At 50.2% G+C, this 17,898-nt stretch overlaps 5 protein-coding genes across 5 annotated transcripts; 1 reads left to right on the top strand and 4 right to left on the bottom strand.

Annotated features, from left to right (window-relative positions):
• Positions 1-2,472: 2,472 nt before the first annotated feature.
• On the bottom strand, positions 2,473-5,272 carry IAR55_004170 (uncharacterized protein; the record flags this gene model as incomplete). The annotated part of the gene is made up of 20 exons (XM_066947270.1): positions 2,473-2,564; positions 2,637-2,810; positions 2,864-2,994; positions 3,049-3,146; positions 3,206-3,221; positions 3,278-3,360; positions 3,413-3,423; positions 3,481-3,643; positions 3,706-3,778; positions 3,833-3,869; positions 3,924-3,953; positions 4,004-4,052; positions 4,106-4,214; positions 4,288-4,389; positions 4,461-4,604; positions 4,734-4,754; positions 4,831-4,852; positions 4,919-5,013; positions 5,116-5,143; positions 5,233-5,272. 20 exons carry the CDS (start codon positions 5,270-5,272, stop codon positions 2,473-2,475), a joined length of 1,518 nt encoding a protein of 505 aa, XP_066802649.1.
• Positions 5,273-5,605: 333 nt separating this feature from the next.
• Positions 5,606-8,790, bottom strand: IAR55_004171 (uncharacterized protein; the record flags this gene model as incomplete). The annotated part of the gene is made up of 12 exons (XM_066947271.1): positions 5,606-5,656; positions 5,717-5,920; positions 5,982-6,160; positions 6,231-6,496; positions 6,557-6,658; positions 6,721-6,781; positions 6,861-7,076; positions 7,159-7,563; positions 7,619-7,932; positions 8,006-8,190; positions 8,254-8,546; positions 8,625-8,790. The coding sequence occupies 12 exons, from the start codon at positions 8,788-8,790 to the stop codon at positions 5,606-5,608; spliced, it is 2,442 nt and encodes an 813-aa protein (XP_066802650.1).
• A 392-nt stretch (positions 8,791-9,182) lies between these two features.
• Positions 9,183-13,404, top strand: IAR55_004172 (uncharacterized protein; the record flags this gene model as incomplete). The annotated part of the gene is made up of 13 exons (XM_066947272.1): positions 9,183-9,850; positions 9,969-10,255; positions 10,309-10,392; positions 10,449-10,601; positions 10,659-10,908; positions 10,962-11,293; positions 11,345-11,433; positions 11,492-11,552; positions 11,603-11,810; positions 11,866-11,942; positions 12,113-12,188; positions 12,238-12,656; positions 12,719-13,404. 13 exons carry the CDS (start codon positions 9,183-9,185, stop codon positions 13,402-13,404), a joined length of 3,390 nt encoding a protein of 1,129 aa, XP_066802651.1.
• A 373-nt stretch (positions 13,405-13,777) lies between these two features.
• On the bottom strand, positions 13,778-15,299 carry IAR55_004173 (uncharacterized protein; the record flags this gene model as incomplete). The annotated part of the gene is made up of 3 exons (XM_066947273.1): positions 13,778-13,999; positions 14,362-14,797; positions 15,166-15,299. 3 exons carry the CDS (start codon positions 15,297-15,299, stop codon positions 13,778-13,780), a joined length of 792 nt encoding a protein of 263 aa, XP_066802652.1.
• Positions 15,300-15,918: 619 nt separating this feature from the next.
• Positions 15,919-17,865, bottom strand: IAR55_004174 (uncharacterized protein; the record flags this gene model as incomplete). Its single annotated transcript, XM_066947274.1, has 1 exon — positions 15,919-17,865. One exon carries the CDS (start codon positions 17,863-17,865, stop codon positions 15,919-15,921), a length of 1,947 nt encoding a protein of 648 aa, XP_066802653.1.
• Between the last annotated feature and the right edge of the window lie 33 nt (positions 17,866-17,898).

Consider the following 17,898-nt stretch of genomic DNA (forward strand, 5'->3'; position numbering starts at 1 on the left):
AGAGGAATGATCATCACAAGTGAGTCCATGTTGATTTTGAACAAAGCTTCTATTACTGCTTGCAATTGACTGTCTTGGCCTAATTGTCATTTTGGCCTGAATAGCTTGGCTAAGTAGCTTGGTGTAATTCCTCCTGTCTTTTTTGTTTTTTCTGTGACCATGCCTGACTGTTTGCAAAGTCATTTCTGCTAACTGGTCACTTGCCATGCTACTGTCCTGTGCCAAGTCAATGTGTTCTAGACTGGGTGTTGCACCTTGATCCACTTCTGAACTCTCCGCCTTCTTGCCCTTACCTTTTTTGACTTTCTTCTTCTGATCGTTTGGCCCAAGAAGTTTGCACCATCCCTGTGTTGTGGATGGAGTAAAGAGACCTTTGTGCTCCAAATCAGAGTCAATAAGCAGCAGATTGTAGGCTGCTTTATTGTTGCTGAGACTGCTTTTGTTGGCTTGACTGTCCTCTAGTGCTGTTCCATCATCCAGCATTTGCAAACTGCGCATGATGCTGTCATGTGCATGAGCTGATCTTGCTTCATACAAGTCTGAATGTGACTTGAACCAGCTTCCAAAAGTGTCCTGTAAATTGTTGACATCATCCTTGTTTGGCTGAGATAAAAGGGCTTTGAAAGGCTGGCGGTGATGTTCATATGTCTCATCTTGCATCTTCTTCACACAGTCAAATGATGCTTCAGTCTCTGCTGGTAGATCTTGTCTTATTTGATCAAGGATTGATTCTGATTCCACCGCTGCAACAAAATCTTCTGAGTCTTGCGCAATTTTGTCATTCACTCCTTTGAGCTTTTCCACAAATCTGCTAATACTTTTGGCAAGTTGCTCAACACCAAGCTCTGACTGTCCAGATGTGGGAAAGCTAGCAGCAGCATGAGTCAGTTTCCGGGAAAGCAAATCTTTGTTGGCCAACACATCATTAAGGTATCTTGGACTGAGGGTGTTGACCTGGTTCTCACAGTGTTGATCAGCTTTCTCAATCGAAACACCAAATGCTACTTGCTTGGACTTGTTGATTGTGTAGACATGACACTTGAGCTTGACCTTTGAGCTCTGCTTGCTGGCTTCCATATCCTCCAAGGCCTCCCAATCTTTGATAGTCTTAGGCCGGGAATTGTGACTGCCAAACCAGGTGGCCAAACCGCTCTGTATCTGGTCAGCTCTTTGAGCTGCCCATTCAAGGCTTGCCTCTGCTTGATTTCTGTAAGACTCAGCGTCATAGACAGACTGTATCTGGAATGACCCTTTGTTTGCTTTGGTGAACTCATCGACGCTCTTGTAGATCCTGTAGCTTGCCATTGCTACTTTGGAGAGGAACAGGTCCTTCTGGACAGAATTCCATCTGTCCAAAGATTTCCATACCTTACTTCCTTTACATCTCATACTCTTTGAATTGTCCCATGCTTGTGAAGCATGATCTACAAAGGGCTGCCTGATCTTCTCAAATGCCTTGTTTTGCCTCTCACTGATCTCACTGCTGAGATGCAGTACAACTGGAGCTACACTGTCCTTGACCACTGTCCATAAATGGCTGGATTTTGAATGCACATTGGCAGACTCCATGCCAATGCCGCACTGGTTTTCCCTCCGTGCTTGTCGACTGGTCAGGCAACACAAATTCTTCCTGATGTTGTATGATGGAGCCCAAAGCATCTAATTGGTTGACAACTGAGTCAACACTGTCTGCAAACTGCTCCAAACCAAGTATACTGTCATTCTGTAAGGGGTATTGAGCAGCAACTTGAGACAGTCTTTGAATTGATTGGTCTCCATAGGTAAAACATGTGTCAAATGGTGTTGGTGCAACTTTTTGGATTGGTTTGCCAGTAGCTGGATCAAAAACAGTGATATGTCCACCAATTGAGAGGGCATCTGTTTCTGGATCATTGTAAGCTTGAAAAACCACCTTGAATTCTGAGCTTTTAGCCTCTCGGCTATCGTTGCTAGCCTCTGTATTGATGGGTTCAGAGTATACTTGCATTGTGCCAATAGTCAAAGTTGACAAGCTTGGTAGGCAAAAAGGTTTGAATCGGTGACCGGTGTGTTGTTGTCTTATTAGCAAAACTAGCTTCTTATATACAAGGATGACAAGGGCCATGTATGCTGGAAGACAAGTCTCAGTCCAAGGAAGACACTCAAGGAAACAACCTCTCAAGATGACACAAAGCTTCTCAGAAGACATTTTCATTGGGCCACTTCAAGAAGGCATTTCCCCCCTTCCACAAATGTATCATAGCATGAGAAGACTCTTGCATGATTTCCATCTTTGCCTTCTTGGTTGCTTGTTATGACAGGTCATCAAAAAGCCTGAGTGACCAGTGACTGGAAGAACTGCAACAGATTGAGAACATTTGGAAAACGCGAGCAGGTACGATCCGCAAACTTGCAATCGTACAACGATGTGGGGACCTAGCAGAATGAGCGAGCACTCTCCTTACATAATGTCTATTTCAAGAACTCGTTGATCTACTCCTTTTTGAACTCTTCTCGACCCCTTGCGTCCGTCTTGGTCCAGATCGAGATACTCTGGGGAGGTGAGAAGAACTCGCCCCAACCCTCTACAATAGCCCAGACAGCGTCATCAGCAAGTATTCCTGGAGCTCGTACTGTTCCCGTACGATGGCACTCACCCTCGTCGATGGTCACCTCGCCTTGATGCCATCCCATCACATCTGTCCATTTCTCGCCCGCATGGTCTTTGCCGACTTCACACTTCTTCGATCCATCATCATTACCATTGCATATGACTGTAACACATCCGTCATGCTCTTCATCACCCAGTCTGACCCATGCGACACAGTTGGCTATGTCATGACGTCCAGTCAGCCATGTGTGCAGCGATGCGAGCTAAACTCACGGTGATCCCAGTAATCTCGAAGCTCTCCATATGCGAAATGCTTTCTAGAACGGACAATGTCTTCCAGCTGGCTAACGGGTTTTTGAGGGTTTTCACCTGCCGTCCCGTACAAGTCACCGTAGAACACACATCTGAATATACAAGCTCAGCGATATGCTTTTGCAAAGGCTATCAGTGTGACTCACGGATAGCCGTCTACGCGGAGGAGAATCAAAGCATAAGCGAGAGGTTTGAAGCCTGACGAAACCCATCGCTGAAGTGATTGGCCCACTTGAGTGTCGTGCTATGGCGTGGACAAGCTCAGCACCACGTTCATTCCAGAAGGTAGGAAATTAGACACACGTTGTCAACCAGAGTGCTGAAGGGCGTATATCATCTATCAGCATAGATAACGAAAGAGGCCTTCCCACTCACACTGCATCAATCGGTCGTCTTTGCAAGAGAGTGTTGTCAAAGATCTGTCGAAGATCGTAACCTTCCCTGGCCTCTCCAGCTTGCTGTAGAAGGAATCAGTAATTGGGCTTTCAGCAGAAGCCGCAAACTACTAACGTAGAAGTTGTCTGTAGAGCTCATGCCGTTAGCAATACTCTGTTATGACTGCTCAACGGATAGCTCACCTTGCAGGCAAGAATCAAAGCACGAGAATTGGGTGCCAAGGCCCTCGAGATAGTCCACAAGCGCGTCGACTGAATCATGCCAAAATTCGCCTACGCAGAACGCCTTGGCTTTACCGCCCTCAGTCTCTCGGACGTGCTTAACGAATTGGGCAATGAAGGATTGCTAGTTGTACGGAAGAACTCGTCAGCGCGGAAGTCACTCGTAAAGGATGTCTAGCGGCTCACAGAGATATGCTTAACTGCGTCAAATCGGAAGCCGTACGCGCCAGTTTCTTGTAAGATCCATTTACCCCATTTGCTACACGGCAATCGATCAGTGACTTCCTTCAGGGGTCAGATTGACACCCCTCACTTGAATTCTGCCTCGACATCGGGATGCGCGTGGTCGACTGGAAGATCCGGCGTCAGGTCTTACTTGCTTCGGGTCCGATACTCGCACTTACTATCGGCGAACATCAGGTAGTCGTATGAACCTGCAATACGCTCAGCTGGCCAATCGCGCAATGACCTGCTATGGACTCACCATTCTCGTCGTCTACATCATCGGCCCAGTCCTTGCCATCACCTTGGATCTGCAATTCCAGGTCAGACCAAGCTCCAGATCGTCTGATGAACGCAATCTTACCTTGAAGATAGCCGTGGTTTCCGTCTTGGCGTCATAATCCACACCGGTGAAATGGTTGAAGTTCCACTTCATTGGAGAGTATTTCTCACCTCTTCCAGGGAAGGTGAACCTACAAAAGGCGTCTAAAGTCAGTTATGAACCGATGCAAGGGGAAAGTAGCCTGTAGTTTGATCCTGACTCACTTTGTCCATCCCTCAATATCGTGCAGCTCACCAACGGTCTTCGTCCTGTCATTCTCATCTACCATGGTAGCCTTGAACTCCTCCTTTTCATCGGCACCGGCTCTACGAGTGACCCCAAGTCAGTCTCACTCTGCACGAGACTCGCTGAAGAATCATAATCGAGTGCAACTCACTTGTGATTCATCACCGCATCGATGTACGTGATGATACCCTTCTCTTTGGCAGTCTTGATAGCGCTGAGCAGATCTTCCTTGGTACCCCATTTAGTACCCTTTGAACCTTTTTGGTCAAACTCTCCCAGGTCCCAGATGTCGTAGCTGTGAAACAAGTCGAGAATCAGCTCTGAGTCGAGAATCGCATGGATAGAGGCCAGGTACATCTCGCGAGATTGTGTCAAGATGGGCTTCTTGGTGCAGTGCAGGGAACGAGTGAGCAGCCTGACTCACATGTCGTATCCTGTTCCTTCACTTTCAAGATGTAAATGAACCGATTAGTCTCCAGCACGCATCATCGCACTCGAGTTGCACACAGAGACAGACATACGGGCTCGAACCCTTGGTAGGAGCTATCCCATATCATCGCATTAGCGTATGTCCCCAGAAGACTCCTGTTCCTACACGAGACAGCTTACGAGGCAGCCAGCACGCTGTGATACCCATCGAAGCTAACCTATCCGCCTCTTTCTCATACTTTTTGAAATGCACACCACCACCCTCAGCGTACCACCTAATGAAAGCGAATCACAATCACGTCAGGTACGTCAACGTGGGCCGCGCCCGTGGAGTGGTGCACGCGGGATTGTGGAGGATGTAAGGTCGGTAGACTTACTCAAAGTACTGCATCATGGTGAAGTTTCCTGGGCAGTGAAAGCGGTAATGTCAGCTCTGCCCGTAAGGAGGACACCTGCTGGACACGGGAAGGATGGAAGTCAGTGTTTAAACTTACCCGGTCCACCCTTGTTATCTTCGTTTGCGTGATGGGCCATGTTGGATGGATAATCTAGCGCCTATGGTCTATGTATATGTATAAGGTGAGACGGTGATGAAGCTGTGAGAAATCTCAGAGACGAAGGAAGACACGGATGTTGGAAAGAGAGTTGTGGAAGACAGAAAGAGGCTGGGTGAGAATTGGAATGTGTACTCTCGATGCGGTGGATTGTGAATCAGGAACGAGGTACTCACCTCCACGTGGGTTTCTGCCCTGAGATGACGGTACTGGGCCAGTCGGATGTGTGAGTTGCATGTTTGTCGTTACACTCATCGATTGCTCTCTACCATGCTATATGATAACAACGTATGTACATGATACACACAAACACCTAGGCAAGATAATGCAGAACTCCTCTCTCTTCTTCGGCTCTCATCAAGAACTGTCCAGTGACACCATCAGCTTCCATCCTGTAGATGTTAATATCCAACACCGCACTCACCTCACGCTCAATCAGATTCTCAACCCTCTTCTTGATCTCCTTGACATCTGGTGGAAATCTCTTCACGACATCACTGACGACCGCGTCGATCAACAATTGCAGCGTCATCTTCTTCCTCGCCTTCATGATTCGCACAATCGTCGCTTCCAGCACTGATACTCGATCCACAGCTACTTGTTCGTTGGTCTTTCGAGATTCCTCAGCCTACAGAAACGATTGTCAGGGATCATTAGACAGTAGCCAGAGAGGCATCGAATATGCTCACCGACATATCCTGCTGGATCTGGTTGATCTTAAACTTGATTCTGTCGCTGCTGAACCCCTTGTTCCAGGCGAAGACATCGGTAGGATTCACTTCTTTCCCAGGCGGTTTTTTCAACAGAACCCGGGTGCCTTTCCTACCCAAAGCTAGAGATTGGACAGTCCTAATAAGCTCTTGAGTTTCTGTGAGACCATTTGGTGAGAGTCAGAACTTCGACTCCGCAATTCTCCACAGCTTGCTTGGACCACTGACCGATTCCTGTACGATCTTTCAGCTCTTTGAAGGTCAAAGTATCCACTTCATTGTATTGCAGCATGACGACTGCTTGGAAAAGACTGAGACCGATCTCGTATCTCCCACTTGCGAACCGCCCAGTGAGCGTCACTGTGGCGAGTTGGAACCGCCAAGACAGCTGTCTGTTCTTGTGTTGAGTGGAATACCACGAAGTGAAGGCATCGACGGAAGATTGAAGATCAGGTGTAAGCTGGAAATTCCAGCCATCTTTAAGCAAGGGATACCTGACATATGTTATGAATGATATCAGCGTCCCGAACGTCACACTGCTCTTGAATACGTACGCGGGCCAAGCGGATTCAGTCAGCACGTTGGCCGTGAAATTACCCGAATCTTTGAACTGTTCCGGGTTCTTCGCCTGTGCAGACTGGTAAGCCTTTACCAGGCTATTTCAGACAACTTGGTCAGCTGTGACGCTATTTGCGCGTTCAGTGCGGAATGGGCTCACGTCTCCGAAAGTTGTAGATCCTTCATCATCACGTCTCCGGTAGTGAACTCCTCTCCCATTTCTATGAGACAATGAGGGCAAGTCACGTGTCAGGTAGGTCTGAGTCCACGCTTTTGAGCGCGAGGCGTCCGATCACTCACCTTTTTGCAATTTCAAGATCATATTTCGTTCCATATCGTCACTTGCGCTCTTGTTCAGCAACAGCCGCTTAGCCAGCTGGGTTGAGTAGAACGCTTTGAAAACATCTTTGTCCTTCGTGAAGCCGATCAGAGCGATTATCTCGTCCAAGTGCCTGTTGAACTCTGCTTCGGTTCCCGACCCTTGTCCCTTCCGCATTGCAACGTCGAGATGCTTGGCTATATCAGTGAATCAAGGTTAGTATTGCAAGATGATCAGCAGGCCTCTCAGCCTGATTGATCTACTGGAAGCTCGACCCACCAATGTACTCCGCGGGAGCATTCTGTCGACTACCCATACCCAATTTGAAGCCCGTTCTGATCGCCTCTTCTAACTCGAATTCACGCGTCCTCTCCGTCCTTTTCTTATCCAGCGCCTCTTTCTCTTCCCTCACCTTTTCCGACTCCTCTTTCTCTGTGTCTGCGACGACAGCCGTCGGTGTCTGGAACAGGCTGGCAATTGCTTGATCGGCGAAGCGTTTCAATGTCAATGTACCGTCGATCATCTTGGAATCATTGGCAGGATCAGAGATGATCGTTTTCAGTCTAGCCTCTAGGTGATCTTGGAGCGCTCTCGAAAGTATAGTGAAAACGTTAACATCGACACTGAATCGATACAGTCGTGTGAGAGCGGCACTGTCCGCGTTGTCCATAGCTTCGTCAAGTGCTATCAGACCCAGCTTCAGTATACTTACAGATCACGGCCCGAATGAGATACTCACCTCGCCGGACAATTTTGTCGCCCTTGTTCTCACCTGCCTCTTGTCTGACGATCTGCATGGACCTTTCGGCTACGTCCAGGGAGAGGCAGGTTTCTGCTCTTTCTCTCTCTTCGTCTACCTTCTCCAGAACCCATGCAACATACTTGCTGGCGGTCATGCCGCTCTGTTCCACGCTGTCAAGATTGCTTGTAGAAACAGATTGGTAGTGTGCTGTGACAAGTTCCATGTATGGTTCGGCAACGGAAGGGAAGGTCGACAGAAGCTTGGACAGCGAAAAGACTGAGGAAATAGTGGGTCGAGCATCCGAAGCAGGGCTGTGAGGACAAACAGTTCAGCTGAGTGATGCGACACGTATGTGTCAATGGAAGGACGATCAACGAGACTGACCTGCCAGCTTCCCTCTCTGCGGTAGCCCACGCAAGGACCTCTTCCCTAGTCTTCTCAGCCAATAGATCATTCTCCCAGATATACTTTCTGAAGGTGGCAATGGATAGATCATGTATCGATGCGATTCCGTTGGTCGAGTTGGAATAAACGCGATCAAGGTAGACAAAGACCGCTGCAAGAAGCAACTGTAGAAGGTTTATCGTAAGCTGTCAAGCGCACTCTGACATATTCGTCAGCGCTTCACTCACGACGCGCTGTTCAAAGAGTTTCCAGCCGTGGACTAGCTTTCCCAACCATCCCTTTTCTCTCGCCATAATGCTCCCTCTCCATTCTCTAGCCAAAGACGCTGTCGATTTCTCGAGCTCTTCTTTGACTCGACTGTATATGGTGGGTCCGAGAGTGTGTGGCTGTAAGACTAGGGCATGACATGTCGATGAAAGATGATGATATGATTGAGCGGTTGGTCCACCCGACAGAAGAGGAGCAATCGCAGATAAGAGGACGTTCAGTCGATCTTTCACCGGAGGTGGAGACGATCGAGCTATTCGTGATTTTGAGGGATACAGTCAGTTTTAATCTACAGGAAGACAACGACACACGTCTACGAAGACAGACTGACCAGGAATGGATAGCTTGATCGTTCGCACCCCTTCTTTGCCCGTACCCAAAGTATCGCGTTTCTTCCCCAATATCGGTGGACGGAGTATGTCGACATGGGCATTCTTACTTGGCTGATAGGCTGAGAACGCATCGCTCTGCGAGGGCAGAAGTACGAGCGATGTCATGGTGTAGTGCTCGGTTGTCGCGTCTGCTTGACACTGTGTAGACTGGAAGTATCGTTGATGGCGAGACGTGTTGGGATCTTGATTGAGGAGACTCAGAGTAGCTGTAGAGGCCGAAGTGGAGGTGAGAGGGCAAATCGCTGTCTCAGGGTTGGATCATATCCCACGTCATATTTCAAGAACAAGCAGCTGTTCTTCCACGTGGCCCTTATCAATCCCCCGTCACTTCGGGACACGGACCCTGCCCAACCCTTCCAGCAACAAGGACAACTGCTGTCAAGTCACCAAAAGACTCGCCTAGATTATTTTGATTACTGAAACCTTCTTCTATCACATTCCTTCACCTCGCTTATCTCAATCTCAACCTCAATTCTCCTCTCCTCCACCTCCCACTCATGGTGCCTTCGCCTCGCCCTCCTTCCTTTGGGGGCGACACGGTCTCATCAAACATCGAGACTAACGATGGTCAAGCTACTTTACGTCAACGTAAAGTACCGGTCAACACGGCCGTTGCAGAAAGCATCTCGAGCGTGGGTGATGAGCGGTCTTCCAAGAACACGGACAACATTGGCCAAGGGGGAGATGAGGGGGATGAAGAGGTGACATGGGGCAAAACTCCTTCTGGAGTAGTATTCCGTGTCCCTCAAACCTCCTCGTTCTTGCATACAATGCTCACGACAGCCCATCGCTCTTCGCTCACCCGACTAACTCTCGTCTCGCTTTTCGCTCAACCGGTGCTCTTCTACTTGCTCCGTGATCACCACACACTTCGCTCGGTCTTCTTCTTGCTCTACTTTGCCTTCTGGCGAGGGTGTTACGACTGGGGCTTCGCTTGGGTTCTAAGAAAGCAAAGTGAAAAGAAATGGGTTGTCAGGCAGCTCAAAGGTAGGGGTTGGCTCGACGCCAATTCGGATCAGGGTGGTGAAGAAGGGAGACAATGGGCAAAATGGTGGAAAGGGGAACTTGAGATGAAGATGGGTAAAGGCTACAAATGGGAGGATGTGCCGGCCGAATTCAATGCATGGTTGATGTTCCGACAACTGGTCGACGTCGTTCTTCTCAAGTGAGCCGTTCCTTTCACCTTGCAATAACCATACGTACACGGACTAGCATGTCCACTGTTACTCCAGCCTCTCACACACTATACCTAGCGTTGAAAACTGACGTTCTGCGGCTTTCAGCGACTTTGTATCCTACACTTGCTTCGCTTGGGCTAATCTCAACTTCCCTGCCAACCATTCCGTTGGATTCCACGTCTTCCGTTGGATCTTCGGAGGGTCCCTCATCCTCTTCAATCTCTGGGTCAAGATGGACGCTCATCGTGTCGTCAAGGACTACGCCTGGTACTGGGGAGACGCGTTCTGGTTGATGGTCATGCAGCACGATCTTGTGTTCGACGGTGTTTACGAGATCGCTCCTCACCCGATGTATTCAGTTGGATACGCGGGTTATTATGGATTGTCTATGGGTAAGCTGAAATCTGATGGGCCGACGATAGGAGCTGACACCGTACACTTGCAGTCGTCGGATCATATACTGTGCTTTTCGTATCGCTCGCCGCCCATGCAGCTCAATTCGCTTTCCTTCTGTGGTTTGAGAATCCCCGTAAGTGCTCACTCTAGTCCTTTTTTATCTGCTGACAGTCCGTTCCTCACCGAAAGACATCGAACGTACATACGGTGGTGGGAAGAAACCCCTCGTCTCCCGTGTGCCTCTCACATTCGAGAGATCCCAGTCGGAGAATGCGGGCGAATCTGGATTTAGCACTGTCATTGAAGAACACGCAGAAGGCCCTACTCCTTCCGTGACCGAAGGTAAATCTGACTACCGCAGATCTCAGCTGGGATCTACTGACGCTCCCCGACATATAGGTGAAACTGAGACCGAGGCCGAGCTACCCGAACTTCCACCTACTGCAACGTCTCACCCTGTCATTCGAAAGCCTCGCTCCGACAGTATCATGAGCGCTGTCTCTGGTACGTCGGAAAGCGCTAGTTACTCCAAAGGAGCTGCAAGGAAGACATACACTCGTAGAGCCAGCAGGACACTGTCTATGCACGATCTTACTCATCGATTCTTCCGCAAACCGGTCATCGTGCTTGAGCGATTGGACTTGTACCGGTGAGTTGAACATCTCCACGTTCAGTCAATCTGTAAGGCTGATCGTCGCACAGAGCTCCGGACTTTGCCCTCGTTGTCCTTGTTACCTATGCGCTGTCCACGCTGATTCCACCTGTCTCACCTCGTCTGGCTCTTGCTGGTCACTTCGTCCATGCTCTAGTTTGGCGACTCTTCCACTCCTTTGGACTTGGTCTACTTCTTCGTGCTCAGTCGAAGACAAAATGGCTCGTCCGACACTACTTGAAACACTATCACTACCCTGGAGATGGAACTTTCGACGAGGAAGACGAAGGGGAGGCCAAGGAGAGTGTTGTCAAAAGGGCAACAGAAGAGGCCTTTGGTAATTGGCAAGTGGGGTACAATATCAGTTTGGTGATGACTTACGGTGAGTGGGCCCGACGCATCAACCCACCTTGAGCTGACGAGGTCTACGCAGTATCCTTTGCTGGCCTGGCATGGAAGACTTATCATCTCCCCATGGATTGGACTGTCAGCGGAACTATACTTCGACACGTTCTTGGTTTTGTGAGTCATCACCTCACTCAGTTGCCATCATTGCGACATTGTCTGAGGCATGTTTCAGTCTTTGATTGCACTCCATATATGGTCCGCTGTTTCCAGCTACGAGGTTCTTGGCGACTTCGGTGAGTTTTTTCGAACTTTCACCATACAGATCTGACGAGCTCTTCATCAGGCTGGTTATACTCCGACTTTTTCCTCATCGAGCAGATTCCCTCCCAGCTCGCCTACACGGGTATTTACCGTTTCTTGAACAATCCCGAACAGAGCATGGGCGGAGCTGCGTTCTTCGGTCTCTGGTTGATCAGCAACTCCAAGCTCGTTTTCGCGCTGGCTCTCGCTTCGCACCTCAGTCATTGGTGGTTCCTCTCATTCGTTGAACGGTGAGCTAGTCTTTTTCAAGTAAGGATGTCATAGCTGACAGGCGTCTCTCATCAGTCCCCACATGCAAAAGCTGTATGGTGACAGGCTCCGAAAGGATGGTGGTCTCACCAAGACATTGAAGAACGTTGCTGGTAAGACCTTGGCGACCAGGGCGGGACGACATGGTCATGACATCAAGCGGGTGGTCCAAGAAGTCCGAGGATCGATTGAGAAAGTCGAGGAAAAGGTGACAGAGGCTGTGGAAGAATTCCTTGATCATGGTAGGTGCTCAGGTCGTAGGTGTTTGCTGACTGTGTTTCAGCTCGACCCATGTTCTCCGAGATGGTTCATGACACTAAGATCCTCCTGCAACACTCCCGAGAGAGGATGATCATCACGTGAGTGACGCACATGAGTCGCCGAGACAGTGCTGACAGATCGCTGCAGGCGAGTTGCGAGTGACATCTCTGCATATGACCAATCCCGCTACTCGATTGCTTTGGCTACTTCGTCCACCTCGCCGAACCCCCGCTACCACGTCGGACAACCTATTCGAGTCTCCTGGTCAGCGCCTTCCAATCACTCTCGTAAAGACTGGATTGGTATCTATCGACTTGGTTCGTGCAAATCACAATTGGTTACTCGTATCTCCTCTGTTGGAAAATGGATGCCAATCTATGAAGAAGAATGGGATGGTGACGAGCCTGTATCGACGGAGCCCAAAGACAGAGAGGAAAAGGGTGATGTCGGTGAAGTTGTCTTCAAGGGTGAACAACTGCCATGGTTGCCGGGACAGTATGAGCTACGGTACCACCATGACGGAAAGCACAACGTCATGAGCCGTGTTGCACCGATCGAGATTTATGGTGAGCAAGCTACTTCCTGTCTCATAAACTTCCATTGCCAGCTGACAAAAATTACCTTTTAGTCGCAAAACCTGACCAGCCTGATTCTATTCGATCCATCCGATCTACCTTGCTTAACATTGTGTGTCTCTCCCTCGACTCGGACCCTTCGTTGATTCCTCGCTCCGCAAAACGTCGCTCCACGAGCGGACCGGCACCGTTATCGGCTATGACTTCGAACGAAGGCAGTTTCGCTTCAGCCAAGGCGCTCCGGTCTATCTCAGAAGACGAAGAGCATGACATGACCACAGGAGGTATGGGTGGCAGGAAGCAGAAATTATTTGCGGAGCAAAGAGAGGACGTGGACGGCGATAAGGACGATGACTCTACTCCTGGAGCCAAGAGTCCCGCTTCCTTCCCTATCAACATTGAACCGGGCACGACTCGCGTTCCGCCAGATATTTTCGGAGGAGAGACGACCGATCTTCTCTCATCTATCTCTCCGTCATCTTCTCAACTTTACATGCACTCTCCAGGTCTGGAAGGCGTCGGCGGAGAAGAGGAAGATGGTGTCGACGCAGACGATTTCGTCATCATGACTGAGAATCAAGCGAAACGAATCGCTTCTTTAGCAGAGATGGCATTCGGAGTAGAAGTCAGTCCTGATGTGGTGGTGGCTGATGCCAATGTGGGTAGTTTAGCCAGGCGAGTGGTAGGGGCTAGGAGCTTGGTTGGTGGTAAGGAAGGGGGGGCGGTGAAAGCGGGATAGCGACATGAGCGGGTGGGCTGTCGCTGCCAAGGTGGAATGTCGGATGATAGTGACAAGTAGAGGACGCAAAGCAGGACGGTGTGGGAAGACCGGAAAGAACAACGGAAGTTGAACATTGGAGTGAATTCCTCCTTGCGATCTGGTGTGCGGAAGAAAAGGATTGGCAAAAGGGCGCGTAACAAGCCCAGACTATAGATAAAGCAATTCACGGATGCATGTTTTCTATTGTCTACGGGTTCAATGTGGCCTTTTCTCGTGGCGAGGCCTGACGTCGTGTCTGACCGATTAGGCAGGACGACTAGACAGAAACTATCGGTCGCGCCTTGGAGCTAGAAACGGAGGTCCATGACAACTGGTTTACTCGTACGGTCGTTCAAGACGAGGTTTCTGTGATCGTCTTGCCATTTCCATCCCCATTAGTCTTTTTCGTCTCCTCTGCACCATCCCCCTCATCAAGATGTTTATAGAAATAAACAGTATTCCGTTTCTCACTCTTATCAGGCGGCCAATGGAATCTCGGCAATACGCCCAATTCTGTCCAGCCGCAGGAACGATAGAGTCTTTCGCCGAACGAATGTTGTTCGGTGTCCAGCATCTGGGTGGAGTGTAGACAGTGTCAGGGTCAGTGTCAATGTTGGCGCGTCTAAGGGGTGAGGGGAGAGAGCGTTGAGATCAATGAGATCAATGAGATCAAGGCATTGGACGTTGAGATGGAGATGGTGTCGTGGCCATGTCCTGAGACAGTGGGGTCATCCTGTCCTTTTCCGCTGGAGTCGCTCCAGGTCCCTCATCATCCCTTCACTGGACATGCTGTCCCACGTTCATTGAAAAACACCCCAGGCTTCTCTGTCGTGCACTTGCACTTGGACACACCCTTGCCCCACATTCACCAATCTATTACTCTCGCACATCCACCAAAATCAACCCAAAAAGAATTTGGATCGAAACGACACTCACACAGACCGTACTACCCCACTTCCTCGCCTCATCCTCCAGGGTCCTCAACAGGATCTTCCCGATCCCTCTCCCGCCATATCTCACATCGACCAACATCTTCCTCACTTCCGACCTGAACGCTCCATTGGGCATCGACGCAAAGGCCAATTGAACCGATCCCACCACTTCAGGATGCCTTGTCGGATTCCCCTCCATATCTATCGAATCCAAAGCCGATGCTCGGTCGACCAGTTTAGCTACGAAGAGGATTACTCCGCCGAGGGGTGGTGGGAAAGATGGTGGGCACGTAGTGGGATCGGGGTCGATGATGACGTTGGAGAGGGAGGTGAAGATTCGGAGAGCGGACGAGAGGGTGTATGGGTGGGTGAAGTAGGTGGACATGCCCAGGGACATGTGGTGGGAGACTATGGCGGCGAGACGAGAGGCGTAGCTCGGTCTGAGGATGCGAGCGAGCCAGCGAGCCAGCGAGAGGGATGGATGACGGGAAAGATCAGCTTGGCCTTTCAGGACATGAGGCTGAACCTGGTCATGTTTCCTCAGAGGGGATGAGATACTTCTCAGAAGACGGACTGGGCAAGGGCGCATGAGTTGAAGGAGGATCACCAGACATGACAGCAGAATGACACGTAGGGATGTTCGCTGTCACGTACCGACCGAAAGAAAGAACGAAAGAAAAAAGGGAGGAACAGAGCCAATGCTCCGAGAGAAGAATGGGGGCGGCTCCAAGACCTCGAATACGAAAGAGCGAGTCGTAAAACTGTAACTAAAGACCCCCCAAACCAGCGACCCAAAACGCATACTCACAGCTCATCTTTTGATACCTTCTCAATCACGATCCCCGCCTTCTCCGCCATGTCCTCCACACTCGCGCTCGCGTTCTTGCTCAACCCCTCCCGCTCACCAAACTTCGCATCGGCGCTCGCGATGGTCTCTTCCATCTCTTGGATTCCTTCAGGGTCTGATCTCGGGGCCATCTGGCAATCGCAATTGATCGTATCGTCAATTTGACCGTTTACTCGATTGAGTTCGTTCGGAGATCTATCTGTCTGAAAAATTATACTCGCTCCTTATTTTTTGATTGAGTCGTTTGGTTGGTCGGTCGGTCGTCCCCTCCTCGTCAACTTACTCATCCAACGCGATTGACAAGTCGAATGATCATCGACTCGACCTACAACACAGAGACCGAGCTTATCTCTTCGGGTGTATTCTGTAAAGGAAGGATGCGGATTGATGGTCAATTATTTTACTCGTACTGTATCCTCGTTATTGTTGTTGTTCTAATCTGCAACCTTTCTCTGTCAGTCCGATCTATTCGCATCTCAACAAAAGGAAAAAAGTGGACATCGCCGCCGAAATTACTGATAAGACGTAATTAGTAATATGACTCAACAGTTGATGTTTTTACCGATGCGAGCGAGACCTCTTCTCAAACCGCATACATCTTCATAAATAATTATGTGATATGATGGGACAACAGGACTGCCTGTATTCTAATCTATTCTACTGGTGTCAGACGCGATCTGCGTCTGGCTACGACGTACTTCTTCCGCCTTCTCTCTACATCACCCTGACTTCCCAGCTCTGCAACGCCCCACCGGTCTTCAAGACTCTCTTCAGACCCTCTCTAGCACTTTCTCCTTGTTCAGATGCACTCTTCGCAAAAGCTGAACTGCTGCCATTCCTACTCACACCCGACCGAGCTTCTCCAACTCTCGTATCCACACTGATGGAAGGCACCGAGCCGCCTCTCACTACCTGGATCTTGGTAGGTGTAGGTGGTCTTGTCGTCGACTTTGCTGTTGCACCACCACTCGATCTTTGCATCGGTATAGAAGTTGCTCCACTGGCGGTCGAATGAGATCGAAGGATAGATCGACAATGACCTTTGCCACTTGACAAGCTCGGTGTGGGCAGAGACGCTTTTCTAGGGGGAGCATTTCGGTTTCGCGAGGCGGAAGGAAGGTGGAACGTCGTATCGCAAGCAGGAGCAGAAGGTCTTCTTCCTGGTCCAAAAGCAGAAGCAGAAGCGAACGAATGGAAGAATGCCGAATCATCCGACTTCCATCCTTTTCCTTGTTGTCTGTATCTCGATCCTTGCCCACCATTACAAACGTCGGGAGTAGAATCGGCCAGCGATCCTCTACGTCGGCAAAGCTCAGCAGCAGATGGGGATCTGGCAGCAGGCGGGGCACGTTCGACAGACAACCGGATCGGAGGAGGCGGTGACCGATGTCGAGTGCATCGTGAGCTGGATGGTTTGGCCGCTGCCACGATAGAGATCGACGTCTTACGACCTCGGTAAGGGTACGGACCGGGCGCAATGGACGCGTTCCCGTCGCCGTTACCAGGACCAGTGGCATACAGCTGCTCGTAATCGTCCGTGGAGGTAGGGTAAGCATCAACAGTCCTTGATCTTCTTTGCGGAGCGGGGGGGACGTTCGGGAAAGCGCTGATGTCCCATGTCTTTGATGTCCAAGAAGGACGATGTTTCAGATTGACGCCAGGGGTGAAGGTGGTGTCGACCGCGTCGGCCATCTCTTCCTCGGACGTGTATCCATCCTCTTCGTCTTCATGATATCCCTCGTCTGAATCACTCTCATGCCCAGGAATAGGTAAAGGTGACTCAACAAACTCTTCCTCGTCTTCGTCCTCGACCTCTTCGCCTTCCTCAGTATGAGTTGCACCCCAAGTTGGCATGCGCAGGGGAGGAGGGGATGATCGACCTGATGATCGACGATAGCTCGACATGGGACTGACGGATGTGGATCTTGATCGAGATCGAGAAGAAGGACCAGCACGAGGGGAAGGGAGGCAAGGGTTGACGGCAAAGGTGAGGACAGATGGTCGTTTCTTGATCGGTCCATTTGACGATGAATCAATCGGCCGGCCGTCTCCTCCGATTCGAGTAGAAGGGACGAGATCACTAGCTTTGGATATACCCAAACCGAATCCAGCGGAGAATACCTGCTCTCGACAATCCTCGCTCGCACTGGTCGAAGCGGTAGTACCTCTCCTCAGAATGGGCTTACTGACAGTCTTGCACGTCGGCGTCGACAGGGTCGGATTAGGTGATGTCGCGCTGGAACAATTCGAGGAAGTCTGTCTCGACCGCGAGGGTTGTGATTGGGATTGGAACAAGCAAGTGATGAGAGAGGGGCTTTGCGCACCACTTCGAGGACCATGATCGACTGCCCAATCAGAGGACGAGATGCAACCTGCTTCCGAGTCTGTGGACACGGTGGTAGAGGTAGCGGTGGTGAGAGGCGGAACACCAACGGGCACTTTAGCAAAGGATAGTGTTTCGAAATATGTCGAGGAGAGATTGGGAGATGCGGAGAACGACGGTGAACCTCGAGATTTTGTTGGTGGAGAAGGAGTGTGCGAGCCGTGAGTGGATAGCGGCGATGCAAAGGTGAACGCGGAGGGAGTGGATGGGACTGCAGGTTGAGATGTACGACAGAGAGGCGAAGTGGTGAAGAGCGGTGGGAGAGGTGAGGTTGACATTGTGGCGGTTACGGGCGATGAAATGCTTTTGAC

Source organism: Kwoniella newhampshirensis, chromosome 7 (assembly GCF_039105145.1).
Source record: "Kwoniella newhampshirensis strain CBS 13917 chromosome 7, whole genome shotgun sequence".
Taxonomy (NCBI): Eukaryota; Fungi; Basidiomycota; class Tremellomycetes; order Tremellales; family Cryptococcaceae; genus Kwoniella; species Kwoniella newhampshirensis.